We start from the raw sequence: 20470 nt of genomic DNA on the forward strand, positions 1-20470 counted from the left end.
TTATTTTCAAGTCATGATGCATGTTTACAGACCTTTATCTTTTGCATATTCTCTTTTGCAACCACGAATCATAGTAGGCCGACACATTTACATGTTGCTAGTGCCAAGAAGCAAATTCTCCATACAACCATCATATTTGGCTATACCAAAAAAAATGCTTATCAAACATAATATCAATGCTTACATTTTATATTTACAATCAATCATCTTTATACATGTGTATGTATTTGGAAATATGAAATCCTCACACACAATACAATATGTCAAGATAGGGGTTGGGGAATATTGTTTAGGGTTTGGCTAATACATGTTGAGTGGGGGCAACGTGATGGGGCCGGTCACATGCTGCACGGACGGCATATGAGCCCCGCCCTGCCCTTCAGGTAGTGATGACATCATCGAGGGCCACATGGGATAGCCAATGGGAGGGAGCGATTGGGCCTGGGGGCTGTAATGGTGGTGGTGGACGGCATTTCCTCTTGGTTTGACCACTGACCTCACAACAACATCCTGGATGAGGGCAACATCAAGATAAAAAAAGTAATAAATAAAATAACAAATCCAAAAAGGCATGATCTTGGGTATGTGGGTGACAAATGATGTGGGTGTGTGTGATACTGACTTGTCCTGGGTTAGGGGGTGACAGGGCCATGGGAGGTATTGCTTTCAGCATCATGTTGTGCATAACGATCTGATGCATCTGAGCATTCTGCATCAACATCAGCTCCACCATGTCTAACACACACACATACATGAAAATGAACATTATGCACACACACACACACACACAAGTAGCCGCATTTGTGTGTGTGTTTACCTTCTTTGATGCTGCTAGACCGTGGTGCAGGGTAGGGCTGAGGAGGGGGTATCTGTTGTATGAGGGGCTGTTGCTGTGGTAACTGCTGTATGAAGGTAGTAGGCTGCTGGGGCAACTACAGACCAAGAGAGAAATAGTATCAGCTGTCTGTGTGTAATAGAGAGAGAGAAAAAGCAGAGGGCGAGAAAGAGAGGAAGACAGAGGGAGAGAAAGAGAAGGATTTTTGTCTCACCATTTGTTGGATGATGCGTGGGGGCTGTGGCGGGGCGGGAGGGGGTGGAGCGGGGGGTGCAGGGGCAGGCTGGTAGATATGGATGGGGGCCGGAGGAGGAGGCAGAGGGGCAGGAGGAGGAAGGAGGTCTGGGCGGTATCGTCTCCCTGTCCCACCCCAGGTGTGAGGTCTGCTCAGGTCCTCCAACATGTGCTGCTCCTGCAGGCAACACACACACAGATAAAGTCATCATGTGAGTTTGATGATGATGATAATGGTGATGGTGATAAATAACTTAATAATAATGATGTCATACCCTCAGTCTTTGCAGCAGGTCCTTTTTTCGTCTAAGCACGCTGTGCAGCGCATCCGCCTGTCCATCAAAACTCCCTGGCCAATCAGAATTAGGAATAAAATAACATCAGACAACACAAACTCACACACATTCGAACAATCAGGGTTTGCTTGTACTTCAACGTTTCATTACAAGCTTTCTTTTCAAACATTTTGTAGTCTTACTGGGGGATAGGACGGACTCTGCTCTGCCGTCCATGTTGTCCCTCTCATTCTCCAGTCTCTGTGGACATGCCATGTTGTCCCTCTCATTCTCCAGTCTCTGTGGACATGAAGACAGTCAGTCAGCACGTTAACCAACAAGAGGCCATGTGCAGCCAAAACTCACAACATTCCAAAAGATTGCCTCTTTTACTACACTTTGTTACACTCATAAGTTAAAAACATGACATTTCTGTCTGTCAAAGTAAACGATCAGATTATTATTTGATATCCCAACCTTTAAAAACTAAATAAATCAAATAATCAATGACCTTCTCCAGCAGCTTGAGCTTGAGTCGGGTCATCTGATCAAGCATGGGATCAGTCATTCTGAGAGTACTGAATTCTCCACACTGTGAAGTAGGCCACACACACACATACGGCAATAAGTGACTGAGGGTCGCCGCTATACAACCCCCCCCCCCCCACACACACACACACACACAAACACACAATTTACCTGTAGCTCTTTAGAAATATGTCACACACCTATCGATCAGCTCTCAGTCTCTACGCTAAACTGAGACCACTTACCTGGTTACTAAGCGACACACCTGTTTATGCCAACCAAGCCACGCCTACTGCTTGGTTACCGTTCCTGGTTTTGGTCTTAATCCTAGGTTACTGTTGACCATCTGAGCCTACACAAACAGTGTATTTCTCTTGAACAACAACCCAATAAGACAATTAAAGAAATGTAAAAGTAATAGTCAGTGAAATTGTTTAGGATAAGAATTGAAAGTAATATATGCAGTCAACACACAGAAAGTTAGAAATTGGTATAAACTTGGGTGGTCATTTAATCATACCAGATTGGCACCCAAATAGGGTCTGGAATGAGAAGCTCTGGGCTGAAAATTTATAAATTGAGTCTTTATTGGAAGGATATGTAGTGGAGGTCTTCTCCTGTCCAAAAAGTTGGACCCGGACCCAGGGGCGAATTTAGTAATTTGGAGGCTCCAGGTAGAGGCCAGTCTGAGCACCCCCCCTTTCCTAAAACAAGAATTGTCCACCTCAAGGTTCAGCTGTCAGAGATGTGACCACTACATGTATCAGGGCATTGCATGCATAGGCCTATTGGCTTAGGTGTCCACTGTATGATATTAACATTTTAATAAATATATATAGCCTATATAAAAGAAGAGAAGCTTAGGCCTAACCCCAGAGAAATAGAGATAGAGAAATGCCAATGGCATGCTACGACACCGACATGCATTTCTTTATGACAGATGTCTACTGCGTCTGCAATACAGATATAGCCATACAGAAGGAGGCTAATTCATAAATGTTTTATCAGAATATTTTGTATAAAGATAAGCATTATATTGTTAGATTACAGGAGTAACTCTGGTAGGCCTGAAACAGTCTTCCTCACCTCAAGTTCAACTGTCGGACTCAGTTGGAGCGCTGGGGCGCACTGCCGTCATATCATAGGCCTAAAGTAGCTAAAGCTTAATAATAGCCACACCATACCAAACCTTAACAAACATTTCTAAACTTTATTAGGGTAATATCAAAAGTAAGTCCAACCATTGTTTATAGGGAAAATATGAGCAGAAGAGCACATGTAAACCAGTGAAAAAACGCACTACCCTCCCCTGTCCCCAATAAAAAAAGCACACAACCCTCCCCGAAGCAAAAAAAAAAGTTTGACAACCCTCCCTATTTTGGACCACCCCTCCCCCAGTAAATCAGATCAGCTCTGAAAAAAATCTGACTGAAAAGATTAGAGGGAAAAATATCAGAATTGTGATGCCTGTGTAAATGCAACTAAACAGGACCCAACCTGCACAAGTTTTAATTTTGGACCCGGTCCTGGTCTCGGGTATTCGGGTTCGGGTGGACACATGAAGAGCTCTAATGTGTAGTTAGTGGACTAAATCCGTAGTCAAGATACCTCAGTTAACAGTTGAGCCTGGGACACACAAAGCTATGCTGCTACTGGTTAACTAATTTCCCCCGGGCATTTAGTGCGCCGTTTGCATATGTGGAGTAGTCTGTTTAAAAAGCTTCATGGAGCCAGTCAAATACAAGCACACATTTTTTAAATAGAGGTGTATGGGTGGACACTATTTTTGTAATTCTCTACATGTATTGGCTAATTCCCCTATCAATCAAAGTTTAGCTTCACCATTCAGTCCTCTGATTGGTTTGCAGCTTGTCAGTCAGGGACTGTGGGAGGGAGTTTTTACAGTGAATGTAAACAGTTAGAGAGCATGAATTCCATTGGCTGGAAAATTCGCTCCGAGTGTGTTGATTGGCCATATTAGCGGAGGAAACTTGATAAGGGCGGTGCTAAAACGCCATGGCGGCCATATTGAATTTCATATTGACAGTTGTTCCAAAGATTTTGCAGCCGAGGCACGAGAAAGTGAAAGGTTTTAGTGGAATAATCAGCGACTTCAGGACATTTGTCCTTAACTTTTAATGGTTGTGTTTCAACCAAGACATGGACGAAGATGAACGACAGAGGAAACTAGAAGCTGGAAGAGCAAAGGTTTGTAACGATTCATGGGTAATGCATCAAAGTAGCTATGTAGCCAACAAGCTAACCTAGCTAAACTTATCAGGATCAGCAACATTGTCGTACAATAAAGTAACATCTTGCAATTGCTTGATAAAGGGCATTGAGTAAGTTCAAGTTTTATCGATTAATTTAATCGCTAACAAAGCTCGCTAACTACATTACATGTAGTTATGGTTAGCCGAATCAAAACTAGCTACAGTAACTAGCTAAACTCTTTGTTATTCATGAATTATAATGCCCTTCCTTGTGGCTTGCTAAACACATGTTGGTATTGTTCTACCGTTGACTCACCAACCCAGCTGACTTTATATTGCCTATTCAACTACTCCATTGGCTCATCTACTATTTTAATAACTTACTTTGATGACTGACTTAACTAAATGCACCCAGTTTACTACTGTTTATTAACGTAGTTAGCAGTTGGCTAGTTGCTGTAGAAACGGTTTCTTATTGAGTTTGCTACCCCAGCCCAAATATATTCCCCTTCTGTTTACTGACTAGTGTGGGCCGCTTACTGGGAGAGTATCATCCCTGCTTGCCAAGTCGATGCAGGTGATGATGGCAGCCAGGATTTGGATCGTCTGTGTATGTGGTTGCGTTTAAGATACACATTCTCTGCACAACTCTGCGCAGATGATACGATATTTGCAATGCCTGGAGAGGTGTGAAACACTACCACTAAGGTTTAAAATCTCAGGACCAGACATGTCAATGTAATATAACGACCCTATAATCCGCGCAGACCTTAGCGAAAATGTATTGACCTAACACCTGAGTAGCAAGCGTTGCACTCTGCGCGCATCAAACCTGCTATTCCCCACAACGGTGTCAATATCGCTTCGGGTATGACCTTTGCTTGGGGCGGCTTTCTCCCAACAGTTGTTGTTCATTTAGATTCGCATGTGCTATAGAATATGAGGAATCTGACAGCCTCACCAGAGTGTTGAACGGATGCGTGATCTACCTATTTTTGTTACACCTCAAACCTGGCAGCAGCTGTTGGTATGAAGACTTCGTTCACAGGAACTTAATTGATAAACCACTGTTATTCCTTATGACAGAAATCCACCAACATGCAGCGCAGCCAGTCGGTAAGCGAAGTGAGTGGTCGCGTGGTGTGAGATACAGGCTCTTGGGTTGTGGTGATTCTGTCTATTGATCTAGAACAGTGGTGGCCAACCTTCCTCCAGGAGAGATACCGGGTATTATTCAGGCTTTTGCACCAGCCCTGCTCCAACACACCTGATTCAGCTAATCAAGGTCCTGGTGAGCAGCTGATTAGCAGCAGAAGCCTGCAGTAGCTCTGCAGGAAGATGGTTGGCCACCCCCTGATCTATCTATGGGATCTATTGATCTGTTTTGGGATGTTGTTGAATCATCACGGTCTTCAATCTCATTCTCTGATTTTCAATGGGATTCTGTTTTGCAGGTGGGACACATTTATAAAACGTTGCAGATAGAAATGCACCACACAGAGACTTCTGTTCATTTATTTCCACATGATTGAAGTTGTCCCCTTAGACACTGCTCCACCATCAGTCTTCAGATGTCCCCCCTAATGGTTGAATTAGTGGAGGGCTCTCTGATGTCATAGCAGGTGTGTCAATGTGAACACACACCATCAGATGGCGCCATAACACTAAAGCTGGCTGAATAGTCTAAGTAGTATAGAAAAAGGGTGCAGTTTCAGACATAACAGAACACATTGGATCCCAGTATGCCTTCTATTGCACTTAGCATCCCAATCCTCACATGGCACTTCTGAGGGAGCTAGTATGCCCTCAAATATAGCAACAATATTAGAAAAGTTGAAAACAAATCAACAAATGAGCATGACATAGGCTACAGTAGGCTTTTTCATGCTGTACTGAATTGTGAATTCGTCAGTTAGCCACTTATGGCAGCTGTTGCTATGGTGACGTGCCACGTCTGCATCATTTGTCTTTTGCTGTGAGGCAAACCAAGCTCCCATCTTCAGTTTGAACACAAATAGCCTACATACGTACACACACAGCTGCCTGTCTGATAGTGTTATTGTGTAGAGCAGCATGTTCGACTACAGCCAAGTCTAGCCTCACTTTATTGCAGACACAGAAACAGGAGGTGGAAGATGGTGAGTGGGAGTAGAGTGGGTGTGGACAGTATCTGCTGAAAGCAGGGCAGACTTCAATCGAGTAGAACCGCCCACATGTCGAGATCAGGCATTGAAACACACACACACACTCACTCTCGTGTTTCAGTAGCACTGCTCAATGCAACATGAGTCCTGGGGCTGGACATGGCATGGGTCGGCTTGTTACGGGTTTGCGTGGGTTGGAACAAAACACGTGCTACCACACTGACACACACTTTGGGCTCTGGACAAAGCTCCTCCTGCGTTCATTGCATTACACTACCATCCCAACCCCAGGCTGGAGGTTGAAGTGTCATATTGAGAGGTGCTCTTCATTGAGACTAGTGCACTTGTCTGCTGTGTGTCTGTGTGTGTGTTGTCTCATCTGTGTGTGATTGATAGCCTGTTGAGTGAGGACTGATTGGTCTGACGGTTTGAAAGGGATGGAAAGGGAGAGTGAGTGAGGAAGAGAAAGGCAGCGTGAGGGAGAGAAAGGCTGCGTGAGGGAAAGAAGGGCTGTGTGTGAGAGAGAGAAAGGCTGTGTGTGAGAGAGATAAAGGCTGCATGAGGGAGAGAAAGGGAGCGTGAGGGAGAGAAAGGGAGCCAGAGCGTCAGAGGTGGAGCGTTATACGAGGGTCCCTGAACCACTGTAATCTGATTTAAGCTGCTTATAGAAGAGGGGAGAGAGGGAGGGAGTGAGCGAGAGAGACAGGGATGCTGAAAGAGATGTAGAGAGATTGGATGCACAATTACACTGACTGAATCAGTGCACTTGGACTTCAAAATGTCAGGATGTTTTTCTGATCGTTCTGTTGGGAACCTTGTTGTCCAGTGATGGTGGTTTTGGGAGATCTATGGACTGGCAATGTGCTGGGGCTTTCATTCTCTCTGCTGGTTCAATCAGGGATGTTACCTGAGTGTTGGGAAGATGATGTGAATCAAACTCTTGTTCTTGCTCATTGGGCGGATGAAAACCTTCACCCCTTAAACCTCTAGCCTTTTCTGACTTCTTAAATCACTGGGATGATTGATTGGAACTTTGACCTTATATTCCCTGATTGGAATGATGGATTTGAACTTTGACCTTCTACTCTGATTGATTGGAATGATGGATTTGAACTTTGATGGACTTTGGTGAACTCTAACCCCTGACTTCTAACCCCTAATATGCTGATAGCGTGGTGGTGTTCGGCCCTCCTTACCTACGTGTCCCTCTACCTCTCCCTGTCCTTCCTGCGTAGCTTGCTAGCTTCCGACAGAAAAGGGCGAAAGTCGACGGTCAAGTCGCGCAGAAAAAGACGCAGAAGAGGAAGGGCCCGTCTCCAACGCAGAATGACGGCCCAGCGCAAGGTCGCCCCTTAGGGATGGACCTCCAGACAGATGGCAACGCCACACAGCAGGACCACATGTGCAACCATGAGGTGAGCCTCTGACTGAGTGAATGAAAGGAATGTAAATATCCACACTGTTGTATAGGCTGACTGTATAGTTTAATGCAGCATTTCAATCATAAGGTTTTTGTCAGGTTTGATTGTATGCCAATCCAATCCCAACTCTCTATGAGCATGTATCTCTCCATGGGTCAGAACAGGTCATTCGTTTCTCTGTGGAATCAAAATGAAAACCATTCACAAGACAGATTGGCTACGGTGTCGGACCCATATGTCTCAACGTATGGATGTCAACTCAGCAGCCTCATATGCTTTAACACCACCCGTCCCCCATCCTCCAAACACATACACAGCGTATAAAATGGGTCACTAAACACAAAGATGCTTGTGGTGGCTTGTTGTCATAGCGACGTGAACGTGATTACTGTGAACCATGTACAGGCTTTAAAGGGAAAGTCCACCTAATTTCATGGAAATAATAAAGCAAGCCATCAATTGAGTGTGTTCAATGAGGTGTGTTTGTGCAATGCTAGAACAAAAGCCTGCACCATCTGCATCGTCCTATAGCTCTCAATGGCTAAGGTTAGATAGTCACGCTGCTTTAAAGGTATAGTTCAACCAAATTATCAAACTAGTCTAATTTTATAGATAACCAAGCAAGTAGTCTATGAATATGTGCAATATGACTAGGTTTACATACCCACAACTTTTTTTTTTTACCCTTAAGGAACCAGGGGAGACCGATCAGAGACATCTTACAGGGGTCCAGCGGAGCCAGGGGCACTTGGAGCAACACCATTCCCAGGAGGGAAGCAGTATCCTGGGGGAGCAGGCGGTCGGTGAGCAGCCTGAGGAGATGGAGGTTATGGGAGAGGAAGACCTAGTGGCTCACACTGGAAAAAATCAACTCAAGGTACTTAACTGTACATGGTTTATTTAAGCAATAAGGTCCGAGGAGGTGTGGTATATGGCCAATATACCATGGCTAAGGATACAGTGCCTGGATACAGCCCTTAAACGTGGGATATTGGCCATATACCGCTAACCCCCAAGGTGCCTTATTGCTATTATAAACTGGTTACCAATGTAATTAGACCAGTAAAAATTATTTTTTTGTCGTACACATGGTATACGGTCTGATATACCACGGCTTTCAGCCAATCAGCATTCAGTCTTTGTCTATGAATGAGGAAATATAGAAAGCTTTTCCTATTGCAGAGAATGGATGAGAAACTGCTTGAATTCTACTTTCATTATTGCTGGAGAAATTACATAATCATGTTCTAAATATGTACCAGGAGAAATGGGTTAGACGTGTGTGTTCATATGCATGCCCTACAACAAAGGTTACACACACACACACACACTTCACTTGTGTGTTGTGCCTCGTTTCCCTCCTTCAGGGAACAGTAGTTATATTCTTAACTTTATAGTTAGATGCACTTGTTTGACACCCACACACCACCCACACACACACACACACTACTCCTAATTGGGTTGGATGTTTGCTCGTATGGGGCTGTTTCTGACTAATTAGAGATACAGTGCCTTCAGAAAGTATTCAAACCCCTTGAGTTATTCCACATTTTGTTGTTACAGCCTGAATTCAAAATGGATTAAGTATGTTATTTTTCTCACCCATCTACACACAATATCCCATAATGACAAAGTGAAAACATGTTTTTAGAAATGTTAGCACATTTGTTGAAAATGAAATATAGTAATATCTAATTTACATAAGTGTTCACACCCATGAGTCAATACGTAAGTCTCTAAGAGCGTTCCACACCTGGATTGTACAATATCTGCCTATTATTATTTTCAAAATTCTTCAAGCTCTGTCAAATTGGTTGTTTATTATTGCTAGAAAACCATTTTCAAGTCTTGCCATAGATTTTCAAGCAGGTTTACAGTACCAGTCAAAAGTATGGACACGCCTACTCATTCCAGGGTTTTTCTTTATTTAATGCCAATAGTGTGCAAAGCTGTCCTCAAGGCAAAGGGTGGCTACTTTGAAGAATCTCAAATATAAAATATATTTTGATTTGTTGAACACTTTTTTGGTTACTACATGATTCCATATGTGTTATTTCAGGGTTCTTCAATCCTGGTCCTGGAGGGCCGAAACACTTCTGTTTTTTATTTCTACCTGGTAGTTAATTGCACTCACCTGGTGTCCCAGGTCTGAATTAGCCCCTGATTAGAAGGAGAGGATGAAAAACAGAGGTGTCTCGGCCCTCCAGGACCAGGATTGAAGAACCCTGTGTTATTTCATAGTTTTGATGTCTTCACTATTATTCTACAATGTAAAAAATAGTTAAAATAAATAAAAACCCTTGAATGTGTAGGTGTGTCCAAACTTTTGACTGGTACTGTAAGTCAAAACTGTAACTCGGCCACTCAGGAACATTCACTGTCTTATTGGTAAGCTACTCCAGTGTAGATTTGGCCTTATGTTTTAGATTATTTTTGCAGTATTACTTTAGTGCCTTGTTGCAAACGGGATGCATGTTTTGGAATATTTTTAGGTACAGGCTTCCGTTTCACTCTGTCAATTAGGTTAGTATTGTGGAGTTACTACAATGTTGTTTATCCATCCTCAGTTTTCTCCTATCACAGCCATTAAACTCTGTAACTGTTTTAAAGTCACCATTGGCCTCATGGTGAAATCCCTGAGTGGTTTCCTTCCTCTCCGGCAACTGAGTTAGGAAGGACGCCTGTATTTTTGTATTGACTGGGTGGTGTATTGATACACCATCCAAAGTGTAATTAATAACTTCACCATGCTCAAAGGGATATTCAATGTCTGCTTTTTTTTTTTTTTACCTATCTACCAATAGGTGCCCTTCTTTGCGAGGCATTGGAAAACCTTCCTGTTCTTTGTGGTTGAATCTGTGCTTGAAATTCACTGCTTGGCTGAGGGACCTTACAGATAATTGTATGTGTGGGGTACAGAGATGAGGTAGTCATTCCAAAATCATGTTAAACACTATTATTGCACACAGTGAGTCCATGCAACTTATTATGTGAGTTGTTAAGCAAATCTTTACTCCTGAACTTATTTAGGCTTGCCATAACAAAGTGGTTGCGTACTTATTGACTCAAGACATTTCAGCTTTTCATTTGTAAATAATTTGTAAACATTTCAAAAAACATCATTCCACTTTGACATTATGGAATATTCTGTGTAGGCCAGTGATGACAAATCTCAATTTAATCAATTTTAAATTCAGGCTGTAACGCAACAACAAAGAAGTCTAGTGAATAATTTCTGAAGGCACTGTACATCTTTCTCATCCACACTTCTCTCTATCCCTCCCTAAGTTCCTCGCTCTCCATCTCCCTCTCTCTGCTCAGTCTCCCTCTCTGCTCTCTCTCCATCTCCCTCTCTCTGCTCAGTCTCCCTCTCTGCTCTCTCCATCTCCCTCTCTCTGCTCAGTCTCCCTCGCACTATGCTCTCTCTCCCTCTCTGCCTGTTCCTCTCTCGCTCTCTGTTATACTTTTCAAATGCATTCCCCTTGCAATCATATATTTACCATTTAGCAGACACTTTTAATCCAAAGTGATAAGAATAAAATGTAATCAAATAAGGTGTTAAGAATAAAATGTGTGTTTATGTCTGTGTGCGCGTGCATTTGTGTCTGACTCTATGGTCTCTCTCTGCAGCAGTTACAGGCGGCAGTAGAGAAGCGTAATGAGATCATCAGCAGACTGAGCTGTAACCTGCAGGAGGCGCTGGAGAGCAGAGACCAGGTACAGCAGGAGGCCCTCTCCCTCACTGGACAGATACAGGCCCTGCAGATGCAGCTACAGCAGGTACACGCACACACACACACACACACTTCAAAAAGTCTAGAAACATTAAAAAGGTACAGTACATGTGATTATGATTGACAGAATTAAAAAAGTTTTTATTTCACTGCTAGTAATGAAGAAGGGAATGTACGCTCTTCCATGTCCCTGTTCTCTTTTCCAGACCTCTCAGTTATTTCGCTCCAGGACCCAGGGGGGCTCGGAGGTCTCGCTAGCCCAGCAGCAGGCCTCCCAGCCTGGCCACAGCTGCCACGACCTTCCCCCACTCCCCAACCACCTGGAGGTCCCAGTAAAAGAACTAGGGAACCAAATATGCACACTCAGAATGGGACATGAACACACTGGAGTTGGGTGTGAGAGCCTAGAACAATGTATTGATCCTGAGATGGATGTAGTGATGCACACATTGAGGAGAGAGCTGCTAGAGGAGAGGGAGAAAAACCATCTCATGCTTTCCCAACTAGAAGAGGAGAAGAAAGGGAGGGAGGAGGAGAGGAGAGAGATCCACCAGTACAAGGAGGAGAAGGAGGTGCTGAATAGGGAATTGCAGGAGTTGAGGAGGAGACTAGAGGAGGAGGAGAGGGAGAGAAGGAAAGAGAGGGAGGATGAGAGAGAGATGAGGGAAAGACAGGAAGAGGAGAAGATGAGACTTGGAAAGGAGGTACAGAGAGTCAGACAGCTGTTGGGGGAGAGAGAGAGGATGAGAGAGGAGGAGTTGGGATTCAAGGCTTCTAAAGACAAACTGAACCAGGCAAGGGCTAGTGTGGAGGAGGAAGAGGAGGAGGAGGAGGGAGAGAGGGATGAGGAGGAGAGAGAGAGGGATGAGGAGGAGAGAGAGGAGTGCCTTCTAGACATGTCCCTCCCCAATGATGGCACCCCGCTGTTGGAGCGCTACCTGTCCTCTGCCTTCCCCTCAAACACACACTCATCCTGGGCCAATGAAAGTCTGGAGGAGTGCAGCCTTCTGGAAGAGCACAGCCTGCTGGACAACTCTGGCAACTACAGGTCAGAGGGAAATGAATGTGTGTGTTTTTGCCCTTATGGTGGATTTTCCCCCAATACAAATCACATCTCTCATCCCTCTCTCCCTCCATCCCACCACAGGTTTGAGCTGGACAGTGACATCGTCAGTGGTGGTGACCAATCCCAGCTGTCCTTTTCGCAGGAAGAACAAACTCACTTTTCCGCCCCACAATCCACTGCACAGTGCCCCCGCCACGACCCTGTGAACGAAAACATGCCCTCCTTCGCCTCCCAGTGGCAGAACGACCCCCTCTCTGTCTCACGTGACGCCAGCGAGACCTCTGAGAGACTCAGTGAGACGTCGGAGAGACAGGAGGTCTCAGACTTGGGCAAGGAGCTCCTCATCCAGCAGTGTGGAGATCTCAGGGAGGAGGTGGCTCTGAGGGAGAGGGAGAAGGAGGTGGTGATGGAGGAGTTGAGGAGGAGCGCTGAGGAGCTGGAGGAGGCCAGGGCCAGGTGAGTGTGTTATAGTGTGTGTGTGTACTTGTCTAGCATATCTTTGTGTGTTGGAGAACGTACAGCTCATGTTCATGGTGTGTCGGTGTGTCTGTGTGTTTGTAGGTGGGCCCAGGTCTCAGAGGAGCTGCAGGAGGTGCACTGGGAGCTTGAGGAGGAGCGGGAGAAGAGGAGGAAAGCCGAGGAGGAGGTCAGCCTGAAAACACACGAGGAGGACAATCTGAAGAACAAACTCTGCACCTTACTGGAGGAGAGAGAGAAAGAGCGGGAGGAGCGAGAGAAAGAGATGGAGAGACTCAACTCCTCTCCTCTCCTAGAGAAGGAGGGAGGTACCCTCCTCCCCAGCCAGGAGCGAGTGATGGAACAGCTAAAAGAGGAGAAATCTCTCCTCCTCTCTCGTCTAAAACAGCAGGAAGAGCTGCTCTCCTCTGTCCGGATGGCGAAAGGGAGCAACAAGGAGAACGAGGGGGAGCTGAGGGAGGTGGAGGAGGAGGAGAAGAGTGTCCTCCTCTCCAGGTTGAGGCAGCAGGAGCAGCTGGTCTCCTCTCTGCAGGAGGTGAAACAGGCAGGAGACTCTGTCTCCTCTGAAGTCCACGCTCTGTTCGGACGACAGCTACAGTCACTACAGGTGGCCAGGAACTTTCTTCTTCCTCCTTCTCTACTTCTCTTTCTATTTCAGTTTTTCTTCCCTTCTTCCTCCCCTATCACTTTTGTTTCTCCTCTTTCTCACTCGCTCAACTCCCCATCTTCCACTAGCTAATCCCTGTGTTTTTCTCTCTCTCTAATTGGTTTGATTGGTTCTAATTGGGTCCAAGCTAATAACCTCTCCTCTCCAGACCCATCGGGACCAGCTCCTAGCCCTGCTGGAAGAAACTAAATCCAGGCACAAAACCACCACCGCCCTCCTCGGTCAGAAAACCCTGGAGCTCGACACCGTTCGGAAAGAGATGGACAGAGTCCAGAAGGAGGCGGAGACAGCGAGGCAGGCGGCGGAGGAGAGGGAGAGGAGGATGGAGCAGACTGAGAGGGAGAAGGCAGAGGTAGAGTCTGAGTTGCTGTGTCTGAGACAGAACCTGTGTAACCTGGAGGAGGTCCAGGCCCAGGGAGCGAGGGAGAGGGAGGAGGGCAGAAGGAGAGAGGAGGAGATGGACAGAACCATGCGGAGGATGGAGAAGGTGATGGCGGAGGAGCTGGAGGAGTTCCAGAGACAGCTCCGAGCCAAGGAGGAAGAGGTGAGGAGGAGGATGGTTGTGATGAGGAGGAGGATGACGATGATTAGGCTATGATATGTATTTGGACCTGTTCAGGAAGTACTGAACAGACATGATATGAAATCTCTTTTTCAGGTGGAGGAGGAGAGGGAGAAGTGGGAGGAGGAGCGGCAGGAGAAGGACGAGGAGGTGCAGGGGGTGAGACGTCTGCTGGAGGAGCAGCGGAGGGAGAGGGAGCAGGAGGTGAAAGCGCTCCTGGAGCAGCAGATGCGGTCTGTGGAGGAGGCCACAGAGAGACTGAGGAGCTCTCACAGTGAGGAAGTGCAGGAGCTGCAGGAGAAACACCAGGAGGAGGTGTCTGAGCTGAGCGGCCGTCTGGAGAGAGAGCTGCGTGAGCAGAGAGAGACACTGGAGGAGGAGCAGAAGAGACAGATCAGCCTTATCAAACAGGTACACACACACAGACACACACCACAACAACAGTAACCTATATGCATACCTGTGTGCTGCAAGTCACTCTCTCTCTCTCCCTCTCTATCTCGTTCTGTCTGTCTCCAGGTGAACGAGAGAGAACACCAGAGGATGGTGTCGGAGATGATGTCACAGCAGAGGGAGGAGCTTAGCCGTTTGAAGGCAGAGCTATCAGGGGAACAGAGAGAGAGCATGGAGGCAGCCCACCAAGCAGAACTACTACAGATGCAGGTACACACACACAACTAGACACAGGCACACACACACAACCAACCCTACCAGGTTTTCCGTTAGCCGGTAATAGCTGGCTTTTGGTCGATAATTGTTTTTAATAAAACTGCCGCCGGCCAATTTTCCGGGAGAAGAAAAAAAATCTCATTGCAAAATAATTATTTGTAGCCTATTAATTGATGGAAATATCAGTCGATGTAAATCCATTTGACCGGTCATGCTTATTGGTCTACAGGTTAATTTGCATAATTTAGTTGAATTACATTGGCGCGTGTGTATTTTCGTTGGTCGTTATGTTTATCACACACTCACAGCATACAGATACAGAGCCTATATGAGCGGAAAATCTGTCAGACAGTGGCGAGAGCTGCTGCTACAGGTCCTCAAACAGCTCATTTGTTCCTGCTGGAGTGAAATGTGCTTTTATTAGCCCAATCATTGTGCAACAATTCTAAATGCAATCGCGTATAAAAAAATGTTTTGATGGCCACGATTAAAAATAGCTACTGGTAATTGAAGCTCGCTTCCCATTCGCCATTCAACTACAACGGTAGGCAGGCTTCAGTGCGTCACACACCACTTTACAATGAGCAGGAGGCCGTATGCATTTTGAAAAAATATACTTAGTAGTTTGAAACCTGAACATTTTACTTCATATATGAGGCATGTCTTGCATTGCTTCAAAGTAAAATCCGACCATAGAAACGTGGAGGCAATTATTTTGCAAAGACTTCCAAATGCCATTGAAACCAGTAGCCTATTTTTTAATGTTCTATTGGTTTTCAAATAAACTTCCTTTCGTTGTCCAGTAACCAAAGGCACAATCCTAGTCATATTAGCAACCCATGCTAGTTGTTGCATCTTTAGATCTCCCCTCTTTCTAAAATTCGACTGGATATTTTCATCTCTGTCACATGAATGAGTGCTTTTGACAACGGTGTTTTACTGCTAATTGTATTATGGAACGAACATACTCGCATAGCCTACTGCCTTGGCGCATTGCTGCGCTTATAATGTGAAGAAATAATAGTTTATCAACATTTTACGCTAAATGATCTGTTGCATGAGCCTCATTTGCTTTTTAACAGTTTTTTGGGGGAAGTACTCTAGGCCTACTGGTTGTATGAATTTGGGATCTATCATCCCCCAGTCTGTTTGGAATAGGCTGTTTCTTTATCCCACAGAATAACAAGCTGACCAATAGAATAGCGTAACTTTTTTATGGGGAAGATTAGATTGATTAGATTTTGCTGTTCGTTATTCGTCTTGTTGGCTAAGGAAAAGTAATTGTGGCAGTTAATCTAACATCTTCAAAATGCGCATCGGAATTCGCTAAGGACGCATGCCGTTGCAGCCTCGAGTTGCATGTTCTGTTAAAGCTGCGATATGTAACTTTTTGGGCAACCCGACCAAATTCACATATTAATGTGGGTTAGAGATCTGTCATTCTCATTGAAAGCAAGTCTAAGAAGCGGTAGATCTGTTCTATGTGTGCTATTTCTATGCTTCCCATTCTTAAGTTTATTTTTTGCGTCTTTTTTGGTTTTGTAATAAATATATTTCACAGCGGTTTAGATGGTGCAATGATTCTCTACACTATACTTGCTTGTTTTGTCACATAAACTGAAATTAAGCAAACTATTAGAATTTTAGCAACCAGGAAATGGCGGAGCGATTTCTGCATAGTGCATCTTCATTCTGAGCACCGTGGGTGTACGCCTTAATCAGGTTACGCACCCAATGCATATGGGTCCGGTAGATTTCTCAAATGTCTGTTCAATTAAAATGCTGCCGGTCAGATGTCCGGCGCCACATTTTCCTAACGGAAACCCTGCCCCCTACCTACCTCTCTCTCCTATCTATCGCTCTATAGAGCCAACAGTCCCTGGAGCTGGAGGCGCTGCGTCTGAGCCTGACCAACCACCAAACGACCCAGCTGGAGCTCTCCCAGGCCAACCTGCAGCGGGAGCGGGAGGCCTCTCTAAGCGAGCTCCAGGCTTCCCTCAGGGAGAAATGGGCCCAGGAGAGGGCCGTGCTGCAGACCAGACAGCAGTTTGAGGTGGAGCGGCTGAGAGCTGAGAGTGAGGAGAGGATCCAGCGAGAACAGCAGGAGTATCACAGGAACATGGGTGAGGATGATGGTAGTGGAGTAGGGCCCTCTCACTCAGACGCTCCAATGCATAGCTCTGTTGGTTAACAAATGGACCTTCATCTTACCTGATTGAGTTAACTACCATTGGTGACACTGTTTGTCGTTGTGTGCGTGTGTAGATGCTCTGAGGCAGGAGTGTGAGAGTCGTGTCTCCCAGGAGAGAGCGTCCATGGAGGAGCGGCAGGCTGCAGAAATAGAGGCCTTGAGGTCCCGGTGGCAGCAGGAGTCAGAGAAGGCCCAGTCAGAGCTCCAGACATGGCTGTCAGAGGCTCGGGCGTCACTCTCCTCTACCCAGGCAGCCCTCACCCAGACTGGAGCAGATCTGTCCGAGGCCCGGGCAAGCCTGGAGGAGCTCCAGAGGCTGGAGGGGGAGCTGAGCCAGGCCTGGACCGACAGGGACGCTGCCGCCCGTGAGTCAACTAAGTCTTATTATGTGTTATTGCTGTTGTCCATATGTTGTAAGCATGTGATAATGATGTTATGAATGTGTTGTTGCTACTCTCCAGGTGCAGTGGAGGATCTGGTGTCCAGCCACCAGGTGGTGCTGCAGGAGAGAGAGGAACAAACACGGCAGCTACAGCAGGAGGTGAACACGCATGCTCTTCTGTTTCTGAGATTTGCTTTATGCTTTGGATAGTGCCTTTCCTAAACTCTCTCTCTCCCCTTCCTCTAGGTGTGTCGTCTGCATGGGGAGCTGCTGACTCTGAGACAGACTTGTGACCAGGAGGTCTCTCAGCTCTGGGCTCAGATAGACAACATGAGGACCAGCCGCCAGGAACTGGGAGGTGAGTACTCACACACTCCGGACCTATGCTAGAACATAATTCGTCAAGTAGTACAAATTGGTTCGATTGGTCAACCAACAGAATTTCGGATACCTTCTCTTTTTCCATCTCTCTTTTTCCTTCGCCTCTCTCTCTAGAGTTGAAGGAGCAGCTGCTAGCTCGTTCGGCGCGGGTTGATGACATCGAGCGTCTGAAGGCGGAGTTTAACGAGCAGAGGCGGGAGATCAAGGAGCAGAACGAGGTCGAGCTGGAGAACCTGAGGAGGTACACACACACACACACCTATGCAGATGAATGTGCTCACCTACACACACCTATACAGGTAGATAGATGCACAAGGTATACAAGTGAACACACACCAATGTAAACCCATGCAAGTGAACACACACTTACACCCCATTAATGTGTACCTGGTCAGGTACTTTGAGCAGCGTCTGCGAGTAGCAGAGGAGAGCTACCGGGAGGAGATAGCCCTGCTGCAGCTGAGACTGGTGGAGGGAGCCCTGGAGGACTCTGTACTCAAGACCCAGGATGCTAGGTACGCTAATGCTAGTCGGCCTTGCTTGGCTAATCTGCCCACCAGCCGCCAATTACACACAATCTATAAGCCTGGGCCAGTGGTGGGCCATCTTACTGACCGCTGTCGTGTGTGTGTAGTTTCCTGTCTGAAGGGAGAGGGGAGGAGGAGAGGAGTGATGTTCTGACTGAGATCACACTGAAACTGGAGAAACACCAGGAGGCGTTTGACTCGCTGCGAATCCAGTTGGAGGAGAGACACACTCAGGAGCTGTCTAACCTACGGTCCTCTATGGCCCTGTCCTACAGAGAGGAGCTTCTACAGGTACACACACAGGAGCTGTCTAACCTACGGTCCTCTATGGCCCTGTCCTACAGAGAGGAGCTTCTACAGGTACACACACAACACCAGGGTTTCCGGTAGCCGGTAATAGCCGGCTTTTGGCCCCCAAAAAAGTATGCAATGCCGGGATAAATAAATACATCCCATTGCCAAAATGTGGGTATTCATTGATTGAAACATCAGTCGATGTAGCGCGAGAGCTGCTGCTACAGATCATCAAACAGTTTGTTCGTTGCTGCTGGAGTGAAATGTGCTTTTATAAACCCAATCATTGTGCAACAATTCATAATGCAGTTTTGATTTCTCATCTGGTAATTGAAGCGCGCTTCCCATTCACCGTTCAAGTGCATAGGCAACTAGGCAGGCTTCAGCGCGTCACACACCACTTTGCAATGCGCTGGAGGCAGTATGCATTTTGAAAACATATACTTAATTGTTTGAAACCTGAACTAATTATGAGGCATGTCTTACCTTGCTTCAAAGTAGCCTAGCCAAAATCCAACCAGATGTGCAGGCAATTATTTTATAAAGACTTCCATATGCCATTGAAACCAGAAGCCTATTTCTTTTATGTTCTATTGGTTTTCAAATTTATTTCATTGTCCAGTAGCCAAAGGCACAATCCTAGTCATATTAGCAACCATGCTAGTTGTTGCATCTTTAGATCTCCCCTCTTTCTAAATTTTTGCATCTTTAAATCTCCCCTCTTTCTCTTTCTAAATTTAAATATTTTCATCTGTCTCTTGAAATCGCTGGCATGTGCGTTGCTCTTTTGACAATGGTGTTTTCCGCTAATTGCATTATGGAATGAACATTTGCGCGTAGCCTACTGCCTTGTGCTCATTGCTGCGCTTATAATGTAAAGAAATAATAGTTTATCAACATTTTACGCTAAATGTTCTGATCTGTTGCATGAGCCTCATTTGCTTTTTAACGTTTTTTTGGGGGAAGTAGCCTAGGCCTACTGGTTGGATGAATTTGGGATCTGTCCTCCCACAACTGTCCCAGAGTCAGTTTGGAATAGGAATAATTTCTTTATCCCACAGAACGACAAGCTGACCAATAGAAAAGGTCAACTTTTCTACTATAGTAGATTGACGTAGGCTAGTGATTTTTCTGTTCGTTACTCCTCTTGTTGGCTGAGGAAACGTAAATGTGGACAGTGATTCTAACATCTTCAAATTGCACATCGGCATTCGGTAAGGACACAGGCTATTTCATCCTCGAGTTGCAGTTCTATTAAGATGAACTACCATAATCTAAATGGGATTTCTGTCATTCAGCATACTGTGGGGTGGATGCCCTAATCAGGTTAAGCACCCAATTCATATGGGTCTGGTAAATGTAATAAATGTCCGGTAAATTAAAATGTTGCCGGTCAAATGTCCGGCGCCACATTTTCCTAGCGGAAACCCTGACACACACACACACACACACACACACACACACAAGAGCTGTCTCACCTATGATCCACCATGATCAGGCCCTAGTCTTTCCTTCACTCTTTCCTTTTCTGTCTAGGTGCGATCGGACCTGACTGATCGTTACTATGGAGACCTGCAGGAGCTGAAGACTCGCCACGCCCTCGAGATGGAACAACTCCGCGCTAAACTGTCAGACAGCCATGTCAGAGGTATACGGACTCACACTCACACACACGAGCAATTTGAATATTCTTCAACATAGAAATAGATTTTCTCTCTCCTTCAATGAATCCTTCTCCTCTAATCTGTTCCACACAGAGCTGACCAGGGTGCGTCTGGAGGCTGCCAGACAGGTGGAGGTAAGAATGATGACAGGGAATGAATTAGATTCTGTAAATCGAGGTGAATCAGAGTTCTGTTAAGTTTCCAGT

At 45.7% G+C, this 20470-nt stretch overlaps 2 protein-coding genes across 2 annotated transcripts in view; one reads left to right on the forward strand and one right to left on the reverse strand.

Moving 5' to 3' along the window:
- Positions 1 to 300: 300 nt before the first annotated feature.
- LOC311115392 (uncharacterized protein C21orf58-like) lies at positions 301 to 1912 on the reverse strand (the record flags this gene model as incomplete). The annotated part of the gene is made up of 7 exons (XM_084190568.1): positions 301 to 491; positions 619 to 735; positions 818 to 932; positions 1050 to 1247; positions 1345 to 1418; positions 1548 to 1605; positions 1856 to 1912. The coding sequence occupies 7 exons, from the start codon at positions 1910 to 1912 to the stop codon at positions 301 to 303; spliced, it is 810 nt and encodes a 269-aa protein (XP_084046694.1).
- A 2024-nt stretch (positions 1913 to 3936) lies between these two features.
- Positions 3937 to 20470, forward strand: part of LOC311115432 (uncharacterized protein) — a 35526-nt gene continuing 18992 nt past the window's right edge. The window contains exons 1-19 of the mRNA XM_084190609.1: positions 3937 to 4080; positions 7465 to 7644; positions 8342 to 8527; positions 11281 to 11430; positions 11591 to 12432; positions 12532 to 12906; positions 13012 to 13534; positions 13743 to 14138; positions 14253 to 14567; positions 14676 to 14819; positions 16693 to 16948; positions 17091 to 17381; positions 17478 to 17557; positions 17645 to 17756; positions 17894 to 18020; positions 18175 to 18294; positions 18414 to 18597; positions 20137 to 20248; positions 20358 to 20398. Coding sequence (XP_084046735.1) covers positions 4033 to 4080; positions 7465 to 7644; positions 8342 to 8527; positions 11281 to 11430; positions 11591 to 12432; positions 12532 to 12906; positions 13012 to 13534; positions 13743 to 14138; positions 14253 to 14567; positions 14676 to 14819; positions 16693 to 16948; positions 17091 to 17381; positions 17478 to 17557; positions 17645 to 17756; positions 17894 to 18020; positions 18175 to 18294; positions 18414 to 18597; positions 20137 to 20248; positions 20358 to 20398 — 4482 coding nt within the window. The 5' untranslated portion in view covers positions 3937 to 4032. The remainder of the gene's footprint in view (positions 4081 to 7464; positions 7645 to 8341; positions 8528 to 11280; positions 11431 to 11590; positions 12433 to 12531; positions 12907 to 13011; positions 13535 to 13742; positions 14139 to 14252; positions 14568 to 14675; positions 14820 to 16692; positions 16949 to 17090; positions 17382 to 17477; positions 17558 to 17644; positions 17757 to 17893; positions 18021 to 18174; positions 18295 to 18413; positions 18598 to 20136; positions 20249 to 20357; positions 20399 to 20470) is intronic.

This window comes from Coregonus lavaretus (assembly GCF_964263955.1).
Source record: "Coregonus lavaretus genome assembly, contig: HAP1_SCAFFOLD_123, whole genome shotgun sequence".
Lineage (NCBI taxonomy): Eukaryota > Metazoa > Chordata > Actinopteri > Salmoniformes > Salmonidae > Coregonus > Coregonus lavaretus.